Here is a 16,528-nt window from a genome sequence, read left to right on the forward strand (position 1 = left end):
CTCCCTGATCTGCATTTACAAGAACTTGTGGCAGCAACTACACTTTGGAACTCCCTGCCTGTTGTTCTAAGGCAAGTACCCTCACAGTACCTTTTCCAGCACCTGCTAAAAATGTTTCTTAGACAAATCTGCCCAGATGTTTAGAAGGTTGGTGTAAGGTCTAATCTGTTGTTAGCCTTTTGCTCTTTTTGAATGTCTCAAGTAGTTGCTGCTGATTTTTCAATAGTTATATCGTTTTCTCTTTTTTTGTAAACCATACTGAGGTGTGTTTGTTCTTACAATCAAGCAGTGTATAAATTTTAAGGAATAAGTAAATCAATAAAAGGGGCCCAATCCAAGCCCCTCCGAGGACTGTTTCAGAGCACATTTTAAGGCACCTTTACCTGCCCTACACCTGGTATTACCTACCTGTGGGGCACGTGGGCTTGGCTTGTTGGGGGAAGGGAACAGCCTCATGAACCAAATTAGGATCCCTGCCAGTTCTGATGAAGCCACAGGGCTGCATCGTTCTGCCCGGACACTGAGGTCCATCTCTGAGGGCCTTCTGGCGGTTCCCTCAGTGCGAGAAGCCAAGTTACAGGGAACCAGGCAGAGGGCCTTCTCGGTGGTGGCACCTGCCCTTTGGAATGCCCTCCCACCAAATGTCAAAGAGAAGAACAACTACCAGACTTTTAGAAGACATCTGAAGGCAGCCCTGTTTAGGGAAGCTATTAATGTTTGATTTATTACGGTATTTTAATATTTTGTTGGAAGCCACCCAGAGTGGCTGGGGAAGCCCAGCCAGATGGGCGGGGTATAAATAATAAATTATTGTTATTATGATGATGATTATGCTTGGTTCATTCCTCTCTGAGGTCTAGATGGTGGTCTCCCATTATTTCAACTTGCCCCGCTTCCTCTCCCGCCCCCTTCTGTTTTCCGGCAGATCTCTGCAACCTCCCCAGGGATCCTGGCTCCTGCACTTTGTCCTTGGACTACTTCTACTATGACCCCCGCACCAAGAGGTGCAGGAGGTTCAAGTACAGCGGCTGCAAAGGGAACTCCAATCGCTTCTACACCAGGAAGGATTGCATGGACGTCTGTGGGGAAGTTGGTAGGTGAGATGTCGAGCTCTGTTGGACAGTTGGTTTGCAGATCAGGAACAGGTGGATGGGTGAATTGTTAAGTATAATTGTTTAATTGTACACCGAAATGGAAAATGACTCTGTAATGTGTCTGTATGTATACTGGCATGGGAAATTCCATTGAAGCTAAGTAGAGAGCCTAATGGCTAATGATTAAGTGAGACTGGTATTTAACGTAAATCACATGAAAATGATGCAATCGCCAGCCTATGCGTATGTTAATCTGTAGGTCTCAGTTTTGGGTGTGCTAGTCTTTGTTCTGAAGCCACTGAAGAGAAAGAACTTCTCTCACTCTAGGAAAACAGCCTCAGGCTCATGATGGAGGTTGTTTGCAAGAGAGGCAGAGCTTTGATTTCAGCTCTGGATGGAAGATATTCATAATCTAAGATATTTTACCTGTTGGGATCAACATAAGATATCATGCATCTATCTGAGTGTAACTTTATTGTTCTAAGTTTGTTTTGGAGTTAAGTTCTGAAGTAAAGCTTTTGAACCATATTTTTGGACTGGAGTATTTTTTATTTCAAGAAGAGTTTGCTTGTATTCATCCCATTTGCTTCCATATGCACAATATTAACAGCCTCAGTGTGAATTAGTAATGAATGAATTATTCGGCAATGAATGAATCAGGAGAAGCGAATGATCTATCTGCACAAAATTCCCACGGAGGTCATGCAACGGTCTGGTTTACTGAGCATTCATTCTGATTGGAAAGAATCAGACCCACTGGCTGTTGACAACCATCACCTGGTTGCAAATTTTATGGAAAGTGGTCAAGAGAGTTGCAGGCAGAGCAAGAATTGAAAGTACTCTTAGATGAAACAGGTCATCTTGGCTCATCTCTGTCTGGGCTCAGGCCTGGTTATGGGGCTGAACTGGCCCTGTGGAAGAAGGACGGGGGAGGGAAGGCGGTGGCCATCTAGGTGTTCCTTCATCTCTCAGCAGCTTTTAATTCCATTGACCGTGGCATCTTTCTGAGCCAAATTAATGGGGTGGATATTGGAAGTCCTGGTTTACACTGGTTGCAATCCTAGATCCAGGGTCAGTTTCCAGGGTCAGGAGAGTACCTGGGTTTCCAAGTCCACAAGGCCACATCACTTTGCTGCTTGCACAAAGGGAAGGCGGGTTAGCACCTTGCACTGAGGGATGTCAGAGATTTCCCATGAAAATGGAAACAAAATAAATGACCAGTTTCCTCCTTAGTCCTGCATCATGGAGAGGTGATATGAAAGCCATCTTCACATACCTGGAAGATGGAGCAAGCTTGTTTTCTGCTGCTCCAGATTGGAGGACCTGAGCCAGCAATGGAGCAAGCCAATCAAGCGCCTGGGGCAGCACGCATGACCTGCGCACGGGGGCGAAGCCAGCCAGGGCAGGATGTTCTGCAGGGCCTCCGAGGAGTCTGCCTGCCTCCTCCCACTCAGCCACCCTACAGGTGAGGGGGAGGTGGCGGGCAGACCATTTGGGGCAGCAGGGAGCCTGCACACGCCCAAGCCACCGTGTCACTCCCAGGAGAGACGTGTGGCTCAGGCGCACTGCAGGCCCTGCAGTGAGTGCCGGCCAGCATTTTGTCACACCCCTCAGTGGGGACACCTGGGGCGGCCAGCACCCACCGCACCCACCCTCCTCCGCCCCTGACCTGAACCAGTGGATTCGAGTTACAAGGAAGGAGATTCCAACCAAACATCCCGAAGGAATCCCTCAGAAGGTGGTGGACTATTGAACATTGGAAGTTTCAAAGCAGAGGCTGGGTGGCCATCTGTTATGGATACTTTATTTATTTTACTTATTAATTTTATATACTGCCCTTCACCATAAGCTCTCTGGGCAGTTCATTTCAAAGCACAGTGGAGAAAGCAAGGGGAATAGGTTTAGCAGTTCCTAAGCCATCCTAAACTCATATTAGGCCAATCAAAATTCAACATATGTAATTGCTTGCAAGTTTTCAGGATCTCCAGAACTCTTTGTCAGTGCTAGAGGCCAAGCAGAGAAGGGGTTTTCGAAGCTATTTTTAAATCAATTGTGATGAGAACGGTGCATCCTTGGGTGGGAGAGATCTGGACCCCTTATTAGCAACCTTCAAATAGCACAAACAACTGTAGATGCTGGACTTCAGAAAACCATTCTCCGGCCAGTGATTTTAATTGAGATTCTTGCATTTCAGGGGGTTGGACTAGATGACCCTCAGGGTTCCTTTCCAGCTCAATGATTCTATGATCTCAGGAGCCACCTGCCCCACTTCTCCCCTCCTGGATCTCACAAGGCCTCTTCTCACAAGCTGATACTCTTCCGCTCGCTGAAATTCCGGGTGGTGACATTGCCGTTCAGTCGTGAAGTCTCCTCCCCAGACCCCCACCCGCCCGCAGTTTCCCCACCCTACTCTCTTGAACTGCCCTCCTCTGATGCCTCTTTGGTTTCTGGTGGCAGATATCTGCAGCCTCCCCATGGACCCAGGTCGGTGCGAAAGCTACCAACCCATGTTCTACTACTCACCCAGCAACAGGACTTGTCAGATGTTCATTTATGGTGGCTGCGAAGGAAACGGCAACCGGTTCTCCACTCATGAGCAGTGTCTTCGGACCTGCAGAAACCCAGGTGAGAGGCAGATGCAGGCAGATGGAAATGAGAGGGAGATGCAGGTACCGCTTCCTGTGTGAGGGAGCTAAACTGAAGAACTATACACTGGGTGAAGAAGGACTTTCATTTATCTGCCCTGACTCTTCCAAGATCTGGCTTCATTGCATGTCCACAAGTCCATACGAAGTGGGCTGCAAGTGTACTTGGACACGGAAACCGCAGGCTGCACACTCCCTTGTCACACAGGTTGAGGGCGAGGAAAGCCAAAAATTAATGCCTCCCCTCCAGCCTTCCTAGGGTGCTGGACTTTGGGAAGGAGACGCAGGCTCTGGCAGAGTCCTAGAGCCCTCCCTCTTCCTTCCCAAAGCTGCCTAAGCACTAACTAGGCTTTGGGAAGAAGGAGGGGAGATGCCAGGATCCTGCCAGAGCCTCGTGTCTCCTTCCCAAAGCCCAGCACCTCACTTACCTGGCTTTGGGATGATGGCGCAAAGGCTGGGTGGCTGTCAAATGTTGCCAAAGGTCTCGAGCCACACATTGGACCTATCTATTACATTACTTCTTTCCTCTAAACTGAAAAGTCCCAAATGCTGCAACTTTTCTTTAAAAAAAACCGTTTTTATTAACAATTTCAACATAACAAATTATCAAAACATATATTCATTATTTTCCCCCTTCCCCCCTCTAACCCTCCCCCCCGAGACTTCCCTCAGCTCCTCTCTCTGATTTCTCAGCACATATTATTCTCTGCATGTTATGAAATTATGAAATCATATCCTTACATAATCTGCAGGTATCTCCCCTGTTATCAACCAATAAATTTGTGTATGTGTGTTCAAAACCTGCCAAGGAGTCCAGTTCATTTTGTTGTCCTTTTAGTTAATTTGTAAAAAGCTCCCATTCTTCCTTAAAGGCACAGTTGACCTTGTCCCTCAATTTGTAGGTCAATTTCGCCAGCTCTGCGTAAATCATCAGTTTTTCTTGCCGCTGTTCTTTCGTTGGGATTTCCTCGTTCTTCCATCCTTGTGCTATCAAGACTCTTGCCGCTGTCGTAGCATGCCAAACGCTGCAACTTTTCTTCCTAGAGGAGTTGCTACATACCCTTGTCATTTTTATTGCCTGAATCACCACAACTAGAATAATATTCCATGGCTTTCTATGGCTCCATCAAGTGCCAGTTTTAGGAAACGCCTGGGTCTCTGTGTCAACAGAACCCCAGAGGGGTATCCGGCTTGCAGTCAGAACTGTAACATTTCGGCTGGAGATGGTGGGGATAAAACCCAGGATCCTCAGTACTGTCCCTCCTAGCTCCTCCCCTCTTCTCTCCTGTTCCCCAGATATCTGCAAGCTCCCAGAGGACAGCGGCAGCTGCAATAACCACAAGCTCAGCTACTACTACAACTACGCCAACAAAACCTGCGAGCGCTTCACCTACCATGGCTGTGATGGCAACGAGAATCGGTTCCGGACACTGGAGCAATGCCGGAGCACCTGCCTGTACCCTGGTGAGACCCCGAGGGAGAAGCAGCCACCGGCAAGGCTTGGCTGTCAAAGGGGAGCCTTGCTGCCATGGAGTTAAGGAGAGGGACTCATCAAACTGTAGAGCGGGGAGGGCCTCCCAGGCGATCTGAAAGACTCTCTCCTTGCCATACGAAGCTGCCCAGCCTCTGAGATCTTTGGGGGAGACCATTCTCAGCACCCGCACAGGCATAATTGGTGGGGATGTGGGAGAGGGCCTTCTCTGTTGTATTTGCTCCCAGGCAACTTTGGAACTCCCTGCCTCAAGAAGCTGGTTGGCTCCCATCTTGCTGTCCTTGTTCCCACGGGCTTTTGGGAACTGACTATCTTTAAGGAAAGGGCTGGTGCTGTGTTGTTTTTATTGCAATTATCTGTGTGTTTTAATAGATCATGGCTAGATAATTCTAATTCGTGCTGATTTGCTTTTTAACGATTCCCGTCTATGTTTTTAACAATTTCTCTCTTTTTTTTAATATGCTTTTTATTAGGTTTTCATTTCCTATACACAAACAAAATACACTGATAATTCATATCCTTTTACATCTATCTTTCTTTCCGCTCTTCTGAGCATTGACTTCCCTCCCTCCCTTCAGCAGGTTTTCTTATTCCAGTCTCTAATCCACAGTTCCTTAGTAATATCTAGTCCATGTCATAAGATTTATTTCAGCCCTGCTAACGTCTTCAAATTTCTACAGTTCTCACTTATATACGGTAGTCCATAAATTTACTCCATTCTTCCACGCTTCTTGCCGATGGCCGCGGCAAACCGGAAGTCCATGTTTTTAGCCATTTCTATTTCACCTGTAGACTGCCTTGGGTCTCCATCTGGGGGGAGGTGGGGTACAAATGAATATAATGATGGTGATGATCCTAGAATTGAATCATAGAATTGGCAGAGTGGGAAGGGATCCCAAGGGTCATCTAGATGCCCAATCAAAGAATTATTGCTAAAGGATCACTGACAGATGCACTCCACCCCCCGCAACCTCTGCTGAAAGACCTCCAATGAAAGGGTCCCTTCCAAATCTACAATTCTATGATGCAATTCTAGGGGGGGACTATGCAAGAAACTTGCATATTCCTGTTGATCCATTTACCATCGACTAGACCCAACGCGGGTGGCGCTGTGGGTTAAACCACACAGCCTAGGGCTTGCCAATCAGAAGGTTGGCGGTTCGAATCCCCACGACGGGGTGAGCTCCCATTGCTCCGTCCCTGCTCCTGCCCACCTAGCAGTTCGAAAGCATGCCAAAAAGTGCAAGTAGATAAATAGGTACCACTCTAGCAGGAAGGTAAACGGCGTTTCCGTGCGCTGCTCTGGTTCACCAGAAGCGGCTTAGTCATCCTGGCCACATGACCCGGAAGCTGTACGCCGGCTCCCTCGGCCAATAAAGTGAGATTAGCGCTGCAACCCCAGAGTCGGCTACGACTGGACCTAATGGTCAGGGGTCCCTTTACCTTTAGACCCAACTGGGGCAGCTCTTTTAAGAGGGGTGGGCATGACACTCTTTCACAGTTCCCACAGTGCTCTTGTTCTGACGAGCCTTTGTTTCTTCTGCGACGGCAGAGATCTGCAAGCTCCCGGCAGACCCCGGTCCCTGTGATGCCTACTTCCCCATGTTCTACTATAACCACCGCAACCAGTCCTGCCTTCCCTTTGTTTACGGAGGCTGCGGGGGAAACCTCAACAGGTTCGAGACTCTGGAGGGATGCCAACAGCAGTGCCAGAACCCGGGTAAGGAGGGACTCCTGCCAATGCAGCTGTCATCGTCATTGTACAGTGGACACTCAGGTTGCGAACGTGATCTGTGCGGGAAGCACATTCGCAACCCGCAGCGTTCGCAACCCGCAACACTGCATCTGCTCACGCACGGGTTGCGATTCGGCACTTCTGCGCATGCGCAAAGTGCAATTTAGTGCTTCTGCGCATGCGCATGCGCCAAAACCCAGAAATAACCCGTTCTGGTACTTCCAGAAAAGGGGGGGAGGCACACCATATTAAAACAAACAAATCAGGAGGTGACGGCTATTGACGGCCGCTAGACATGATGGCTCTTCTCTGCCTCCATGGTTAGAGGAACCCAGTTCCAGGAAACCACAGGAGGGAAGAGTGTCGCTCTTGGGCTCGAATCCTGCTTGTTGGTTTCCCATAATGGGCAACTGGCTGGCCACTGGGAGAACAGGAGGCTGGATGAGATGGACCATTGGCCTTATCTAGCAGGCTTTTCTTACGTTCTTGGTATTCATTAAGCACAACAATGCGTACAATCAGCAGCACTGTAATATCCCCGAAGTAGCCTGTACCATTGTACTCCAAATGCCTACTTCTTCAAACACTGCACAGTTAAACTGTGGAACTCCCTGCCACAGGAGGCATATCATTCACTTTGCCTTGATCATCTTGGGGGGTGGACAGAGTAGGTTACAATGGCAAGGTGAGATAGATAATTTACTACGGTCAAAGACTCACATAACATAACACAATAAAAACAGCATTCATAAAGATAAAATATACAATCAGAGCAGATTGCAGCAATAGCTCATGAGTTAAAATAGTCATACACCCCTACAACTGAGATTTGGGCTACCATAAAAATTGACCCTGAGGCGCCCCAAAGGGCGACTTCAGCATTTCCCTAGTAAGCTATTTTATACTAGAGGATGATCTGTGCCTACAAATCTGGGCGCAGAATCTGGCTACCAGCCAGGTCGTCTTGTGATCTTTGCCTAAGAGGAGAGAATTAAGTTTAGACTTGTCTGAAAGATCAAAGAGCCTCTTCAGCAAAGGATCCCACAGGAGGCAGTGATGGCCACCAACATAGGTGGCGTTAAAAGGGGATAGGACAAATTTGTGGAAGAGGAGAGGGCTATGGATAGATATTAGCCACAATGGCTCTCTTCTGCCCTCCACAGTCAGAGGCAGCAGTGCTTCAGGGTGCTGGCCAAATGGACCCCCATTGGCCTGATCCAGCAGACTGTTGCATTCTGAAGCCAAAGGAAAGGACTGGACCCTGATAAAACAAAACATGAGGCTTGGCCGGCAAGACTCTGGGAGGAAGTGTGTATCGCCACTCCCTCGTCCAGGCCGCTTTATTAACAAAAGAACCCTTTACACAGTGTTCGTAAGAACCAATCAGATTTCCTCTGAGCATTTCAAAAACCCCGCGTTGGGACAAAGTTAAAACTACGAAGAGCTAATCTGAGCATGCATACATTCTGGGGTAAATAAAACAGGACTAAAGGAGGAATGCATTCAGCAACCCCGGAGGTCATAAACAAGCAGTAAACATGAGAGGAAGGATGGCAAGGAAAGATTAGGCATCTTTATCACCTCCTATGTGAAACTCTATTTCTTGGCCCTAAGACTAACAAAACCAAGGAAAGGTACATCAAAGCTATCTACTATCTTTACAGCCCAGGATGCCTGGTGAAGCAACCAGTCTGTGTTTTAGAATGCTTATACGTGCCTGTCAGGGGTAGAGAAAATGGGCAGTAGAAAAAAATGGGCAGAGATGCTGAGGCTTGTGGGATTTGATCAGAAATTATTGTCAATGACTCAAGCCCAGTGGCTTGCTCCGTATTTTCATAATTCCTCATAGCAATCCCATGTGACCATCACAGCAGGCTCATTATGTTCTTATGAAGGGAAGGTTCAAGAAGGACACTGACAAACTGGAACGTGTCCAGAGGAGGGCAACCAAAATGGTCAAAGGCCTGGAAACGATGCCTTATGAGGAACGGCTAAGGGAGCTGGGCATGTTTAGCCTGGAGAAGAGGAGGTTAAGGGGTGATATGATAGCCATGTTCAAATATATAAAAGGATGTCACATAGAGGAGGGAGAAAGGTTGTTTTCTGCTGCTCCAGAGAAGCGGACACGGAGCAATGGATCCAAACTACAAGAAAGAAGATTCCACCTAAACATTAGGAAGAACTTCCTGACAGTAAGAGCTGTTTGACAGTGGAATTTGCTGCCAAGGAGTGTGGTGGAGTCTCCTTCCTTGGAGGTCTTTAAGCAGAGGCTTGACAACCATATGTCAGGAGTGCTCTGATGGTGTTTCCTGCTTGGCAGGGGGTTGGACTCGATGGCCCTTGTGGTCTCTTCCAACTCTTTGATTCTATGATTCTATGAAGGGGGAGACTGCTGACTCCTCCTCTTGGCTCTCTGCTGGCAGATATCTGCGTGCTGCCCCGGGATTCGGGTCCGTGTCTCGATTACTCCCTCATGTACCACTACTCTCCGTCGAAGGAGACCTGCTTGCCCTTTCCCTACGGAGGCTGCCAGGGCAACGCCAACCGGTTTGCCACCACGGAGGAATGCCTGGACACCTGCGGGAGCAAAGGTGGGCAGACTTGGGGGTCGTTTCCCTACCTTCTAGCCCCGTACCTTCTTAGGGGGCAACTTCTGTCTTGCTGGGTTGATTTTTATTGGTGCAACACTGTTTGCTTTTAAATGAATACCCCAAGAGCAATATGTGAATGCTCAAAATAAACAGATGTCACAGTGGTGCAAATACTTACCAGTGCTTTAGGGTCTTTCTTGGCTGAATACATTACTAATTGCATTCACACCCTTCCCTTGGAGAAAAAGGAGCTCAAGTTTCTCCCCCTTTCTCATTCAAGCCCCACAACAACCCTCTGGGCTGAGAGGCAGTGACTGGCCCAGTGAATGAATGAATTTTATTATTACAGTCACAGACCAGTTCCGGGTCACTTACAATATCGGGAAAATCATAAAACACAACAGGGAGACATTGAAGTGCAATTGAGTACAACAGAGACAATTCAGATGTAGTGGCAATTAATATATATATTAATTGAAGATGACGAGTGAGACCTCGTCGAAACGTCGCCTAGACACCCCAACTTTTACACGGGAAGACACCCGAGGACACCAAAACCTGCATTCCTGTACCCGTGAAAATCTACGAAAGCAAATATCTCACCTCTACGGGGAGGAAACCTTCCAGCTGACAAGAACCTACGAGAAATGAAGATGACGAGTGAGACCTCGTCGAAACGTCGCCTAGACACCCCAACTTTTACACGGGAAGACACCCGAGGACACCAAAACCTGCATTCCTGTACCCGTGAAAATCTACGAAAGCTAATATATATATATATATATATATAATAATTCTTGATCAGTAAGATATAACCAAAAATTATCATTTTAAACCTTAATCATTTTGGTAGTACAGCTTGTTCCCTAAGTTTTATGGCAGTCGCACAGAATTTGGCCACCCTGAGCGTAATCTCCAGATCCTTGTCCTCTACCAGGAGTTTGAGACATTGAAGTTTGGACCCATTTGGAGATTTTTGCTTAACAGTGAGCTTCATGGCTGAGTGGAGATTTGAGGGCTGGTGTCTCCCAGGTCTTAGTCTAACCACTCTAACCACTGTGCCACACTGTCTCTCTCTAGCTGTAAATACTCCCTGTTGTTTGGTGGTTCCTTTAACTTCATTGGGGGCAACCGAAAAGCCCCTCTCTTTCCAAGTGGTATAGAAATGCCAGCTTGCCAAATTTGTTGAGTCAGTGGGGGAACAGAGATTATCGCTCCAGAGTGCGCCACACATCCCAGGCACACTCACTTCTGCAATGTGCAGGATTTGGCTTTTGGAACCAGTTCATTTCCATGGGGATGCCTGAGAGTCCCTCTGTTTTGTCCCCCCTCTATGTTCTGCACCCACAGATATCTGCAAGCTCCCTATGGATTCTGGCCCCTGCTTGGCCCTCTTCCCCAAATACTATTACAACCCACGAAACAAGACTTGCGAGATGTTTTATTACGGAGGCTGCGGAGGGAACGACAACCAGTTTGAGACCCAGATGGAATGCATTTGGAGATGCCGCAACCCAGGTCAGACCAAGGAAGGGGAGCAGAGGAGATGGGTGGGGGATAAATAAATTATTATTATTATTATTATTATTATTATTGACAAAGGGGGAGCATTGTGCAGAGGACAGGTAGTCATCGGTCAGGGGCTCTTTAGCTGTGAGTCCTGCATTGCATGATTCTATGATATTTGCTGGTGATACAAGCTGCATCAATGCACAGCCAACCTCCTGGGGCAGCCCTGGATATCTGCAGTCCTTGCCCAGAATGCGCACTCCACTTAGCATTTCACAAAAGGAAATATTTTGATTTCCTACTTTAAATGAGCTCGGGGCAGACCACCTTATCATTGCCGCTATTATTTCTGCTTTTGTTGCTTTTACTTTAATTTCTTAAGTCCTTCTCATTCTAAGGTCTCAGGTCTGGGTTACAGCAAGAGGAGATTACAGTACTAAAATCTGTTAAAATGATTTAAAAGCAGAAGAATAGGGTGGGGTTGGTGGCAGCACCAGTGTGAGCGTGAGCATCCTAGGAACATGAGAAGAGGCCTTCTGGATCAGGCCAGGGGCTCCTCTTTTCTTTTCTTTTTTAATGCTTTTTATTGGTTTTTTATTTAATACCAACAAACAAAGTATAATGATATTCAGCAGTCATTTACCCACATTCTTTCCCAACACTCTGCCAAGCACTGACTTCCCTCCTTCCCTTCAACAGATTTTCTTCCTTCAGCCACCTTTCCACAGTTTCTTATTATATCCAGTCCAATCTATGTCGTAAGATTTGTTTCAGTCCTGCCAGAGCCTTCAGATTTCTACAGTTATTATTTATATACAGTTATATATATACAGTTATATACAGTTATTGAGAGACAGTGTGGTGTAGTGGTTAAGAGCGGTAGACTCATAATCTGGTGAACCGGGTTCGCGTCTCCGCTCCTCCACCTGCAGCTGCTGGGTGACCTTGGGCCAGTCCCACTTCTCTGAAGTCTCTCAGCCCCACTCGCCTCACAGAGTGTTTGTTGTGGGGGAGGAAGGGAAAGGAGAATGTTAGCCGCTTTGAGACTCCTTAAAGGGAGTGAAAGGCGGGATATCAAGTTCAAACACTTCTTCTTCTTCTATATAATCCATAAATTTACTCCAATCTCTTTGGAATTTTGTTTCCTCCTGATTTCGGATCTTGCAGGTCAGTTTTGCTAGTTCCGCACAATCCACCATCTTTGTCTGCCACTGCTCAGGTCAGTGGCTCATCCAGTCCAGGCTGGGCAACCAGCTGCCTCCTTTGGGAAACCTGCAAGCAGGACCCAGATGCAAGAGCCCCCCCTTCTCTCTCTCTCGGTGGTTTCCAGCATCTGGTCTTCAGAAGCATTTCTGCCCCCAACTGCGGAGGCAGATTGTAGCTTTTGACAGTCCTCTCCTCCTCCATGATTTGGCCCAATCCTGTTTTAGAGACGGCCAAGTTGGTGGCCATCGCTGCCCCCCCCCATAGAAGCAATTTCTGCATATTTTATATAAACTAAACCACTCAGTATTCCATTATTAAATCCATCAAAACTTATTTACACTGCTGAATTTATCTTTATGCTGACCACGTTTTCAAATAAACACAATATTCCTCCACATACTCAATAAACATTTTCCAATCTTCTTTAAACATGTGTTCTTCTTGTTCTCTTATTCTATATGTTAGGTCTGCAAGCTGGGCATATTTCAACTGTTTCAGTTGCCATTCTTCTTTAGTCAGGTAAAGGTAAAAGGACACCTGACCATTAGGTCCAGTCGTGGCCGACTCTGGGGTTGCGGCGCTCATCTCACTTTACTGGCCGAGGGAGCCGGCGTACAGCTTCTGGGTCATGTGGCCAGCATGACTAAGCCGCCTCTGGCGAACCAGAGCAGCGCATGGAAACGCCTTTTACCTTCCCGCCGGAGTGGTACCTATTTATCTATTTGAGCTGGCATGCTTTCGAACTGCTAGGTTGGCAGGAGCAGGGACCGAGCAACGGGAGCTCACCCCGTCGCGGGGATTTGAACCGCCAACCTTCTGATCGGCAAGCCCTAGGCTCTGTGGTTTAGACCACAGTGAAACCGGCGTCCTTTCTTTAGTCGGGACTTTGCTCAATTTCCATTTGGGGGTTAACAAAACACGGGCCGTAGTAGGGGCATACATAAATAACCTTTTATGGCACCTGGGAATTTCAGTCTGAATTATCCCCAACAAAAAGGACTTGTTTTTTTGGAAAAGTACTTTTAAACATTTTTTTTTTCAGTTCATTATGAATTATTTCCTAGTACTCTTGCCCAAGCAACTTCAACCCTCCAACCTGTCCCTCTCACATCCTTCCAGATATCTGCAAGCTGCCCAAGGAGACAGGACCCTGCAAGGCAGCCATGCCCAGGTACTATTACAACCCCGCCACTAAAACGTGCGAAGTGTTCATTTACGGAGGCTGCGAGGGCAATGAAAACCGGTTTGAATCTCTCTCGGAATGTGAGCACGCCTGCAAGAAGCCGGGTAATGATAATAATGATTTTAATATTTACATGCCGCCCATCCGACAGGTGGGCAAAAGAGTCTCTTGGCCCGAGCTTCTTGCCGTGGGTTCATTGCATGGCAGGTTCCACCCCACCCCCCCTCCCAGGAAATAAAGACACATGACACAATTATTGAGGTTAATGGGCTAAAAAGGGCCACAACTTTATTGGTTACAGGTGATGAGCGGTATTGGTTTAGGCACTGGTCCTAACCGACTATCCGACTCCAGCCTGTCTGCTTGGAGTCCAGGAAGGGTTAACCACCAGTAGGGGGATTCCTGCTGATGCACATCAACTAGGAACTCCCCCGGGGTCACCACTAGGGGGCGTGCCTTAGACCCTCACCTCCCTAGGCTTCGGACAGGGCCACGCCCCCCCACCCCGGAATCCTTTATCCAACTACCCTTCAATATGTGGGGCAGATGATTGTGCTTCCTCCCCTCTTCCATCTACAGAACAATACCAATGCCTAACCGCCAATACCCAGAAAGTTGTGATGATTTGCTATGAGGTAGGCGAAAACCAAGTGGCTGGTGCCAATTTGCCAAGTGGGAAAATTCCTACCAGGCACCTCAACCAAGTCCATAGAAAGGTCAGGAAACGAGAACCTTAAAGGGCGGGAGGGTGGGAAACAGGAACAGCTGGAGGTGGCAAAAGAGGGAGATCCCCGGCCTGCGTTAAATAGGGCAGGCCATGCCCCCCTGAGCCAGCTGATTGGCTGTCCAGGGGGTGACGCTGCCGGGGATTCCCTCAATCCTGCGGAGGCTGAGAGCCAGCCGCCACGCGCGTGGTGGGAGCGTGAAGCCCACAACCCCACCTCCTTTTGTAGGCGGAAGTGGCTTTATCAGATATTGTCCCCTGAAATAACCTGCTTCCACTCTAAGCGGGCAAAAGCCAAAGCCAAGGAACAGTGGCAGAGCATCAGCCCCAGGTGAGATCCCTGCTGGCATCCCCAGGTAAGACTGCGAGAGATGCCTGCCTGAGATCCTAGAGAATCAATTCTGCCAGTCAGTGTAGACAATACTGAAGTAGATGGACCAATGGCTTGGCAGCTTCCTCTGTTCCTGGAGCGAAGGGGTCACTTTGCTCTCTAAACCCATGTTTAGATTTATTTTATTAGCGTTTGCGATTGTTCTCTTGTTCCATTTATGGTTTCCATTATCATTACAATTTCAAACTGTTTCTTTCTTTATTTTTAACACTTTTCCATATTTGAAGATTGCACAAAAATACAAAAAGCCACGAACATGCATACCAAAAACCGACAAACAAAAAGAAAAAACATCTATACTATACATAAATGAAAACCAATACCATCAGATTTTAACCTGTTTAATTCTGCCTCGTACTCAGCTGCAAGACCTCACCCACCCACCCATGGCAAGCTATTAAGTGGCGTTAAGTGCTTGCCCCATGGAGACAAAGCCCACCCAAAGGCTGGGAGGTGGGTGAACTTGCTCCATTCTCTATAGGGGAAGCTGAAGGCTAAGGGTATTCTTGGCAGGGAGGGGCAGGGATTCCTACAAAGACAGAGGCAAACTGGGGAGCAGCAGCTGCTCCTCAGAGGCTGCCCCACATATTGCGGCCTTGGCTAATCTTCCCACCTTATGCTCAAAGGTCACCCACCCACCTCCCAGGCCAAGAACGAATGTTTGGCTGAGCAGATCCTAGGATACCAGCATACATGCATATTTTTATTTGTATGCCACTATTCCACAGTTCAAGCCATGCTCAAGGCGGCTTGCAACATGAAAAAATACATAATGGCAACATAAGAGAAGTACAGTGGTACCTCGGGATGTGAACGGGATCCATTCTGGAGCCCCGTTTACATCCTGAGCAGAACGCAACTTGTGTGTGCAAGCGTGGGTCGCGATTCACCGCTTCTGTGCAAGCACATGACATCATTTTGACTGCCTGTGCATGCGCAAGCAGCGAAACCCGGAAGTAACCTGTTCTGTTACTTCTGTGTCACCGTGGAACGCAACCTGAAAACACTCAACCTGAAACGACTTTAACCCGAGGTATGACTGTAGTTCTAAAGTGTGGGATGTGAAACACAAAGCAGTCAAATACAACATCCCTGGAGTGGACATAAAAAGAGGGTGTCTGGACCAGTTAGTCAGAACTTCCTGTTTCCTCCTGAGCTGGGACAGACTTCCTCTGCATGTGACTAGGGGTGGTCGTGGCCTCACCTGTGCAGGTAACAAAATACCTCAGCGGAGGCCGCCATCTCTCTCTCTCTCTCTGATTCCATTCGTCGAAGAAGCAACATCTGCTTAGCCTAAGATGCCCAGCCAAGAGAGGACAAAGGGACTGTCTCCTTATGGAATAGTTTCCAGGAGTATATTACTTTTGTAACTTAAGTCTGCCTTCTGGGATCCATCAGTGAAAAGAATGAGTGAGTGAGTAAACTCTTTTTATACTTTTATAGAAGACTGTGTCGTGTCTATTCTTTTCATGAGGGAATAAAAGGGGAATTACCAGGTAACTTATTTTAGAGGCTTATGCAAGCCTGGCATAAATGCTATCCGCTGCACAAGTTTAAAAAGGGGGAATGTTACCCTGCTAAATTATAGAACTTGTTAACACAAGTTGGAAAGGATATACAGTCATACCTCATGTTACATCCGCTTCATCTTACGTTTTTTCAGGTTGCATCCTGCGGCGGCCCGGAAGTACTGGAAAGGGTTACTTCCGGGTTTCACTGCTCACGCATGTGCAGAAATGCAAAATGACATCACGCGCATGCGCAGAAGTGGTGAATCGCAACCTGCACGTGCACAGACGCATCGCTGCAAGTTGCGTTCCTTTCATGTTGCGAACGGGCCTCTGGAACGGATCCCGTTCGCAACCAGAGGCACCACTGTAATTAAACAATATATCCTCTCCTGCCTCCCTGAACATTCCCACATAAATAACAAATAAAGCATTAAATAAATACACAAT

General features: G+C 47.6%; 1 protein-coding gene across 1 annotated transcript in view; it reads left to right on the top strand.

The window, feature by feature from the left end:
• LOC309372169 (papilin-like) overlaps positions 1–16,528 on the top strand; it is a gene marked incomplete at its 5' end in the record, with an annotated part of 44,537 nt that overhangs the window by 11,352 nt on the left and 16,657 nt on the right. Inside the window, 7 exons of the mRNA XM_081915470.1 lie at positions 926–1,093; positions 3,552–3,719; positions 5,036–5,203; positions 6,784–6,951; positions 9,390–9,557; positions 10,908–11,075; positions 13,392–13,559. Coding sequence (XP_081771596.1) covers positions 926–1,093; positions 3,552–3,719; positions 5,036–5,203; positions 6,784–6,951; positions 9,390–9,557; positions 10,908–11,075; positions 13,392–13,559 — 1,176 coding nt within the window. The remainder of the gene's footprint in view (positions 1–925; positions 1,094–3,551; positions 3,720–5,035; positions 5,204–6,783; positions 6,952–9,389; positions 9,558–10,907; positions 11,076–13,391; positions 13,560–16,528) is intronic.

Source organism: Podarcis melisellensis (assembly GCF_964234715.1).
Source record: "Podarcis melisellensis genome assembly, chromosome: 6".
In the NCBI taxonomy this organism is placed as follows: Eukaryota; Metazoa; Chordata; class Lepidosauria; order Squamata; family Lacertidae; genus Podarcis; species Podarcis melisellensis.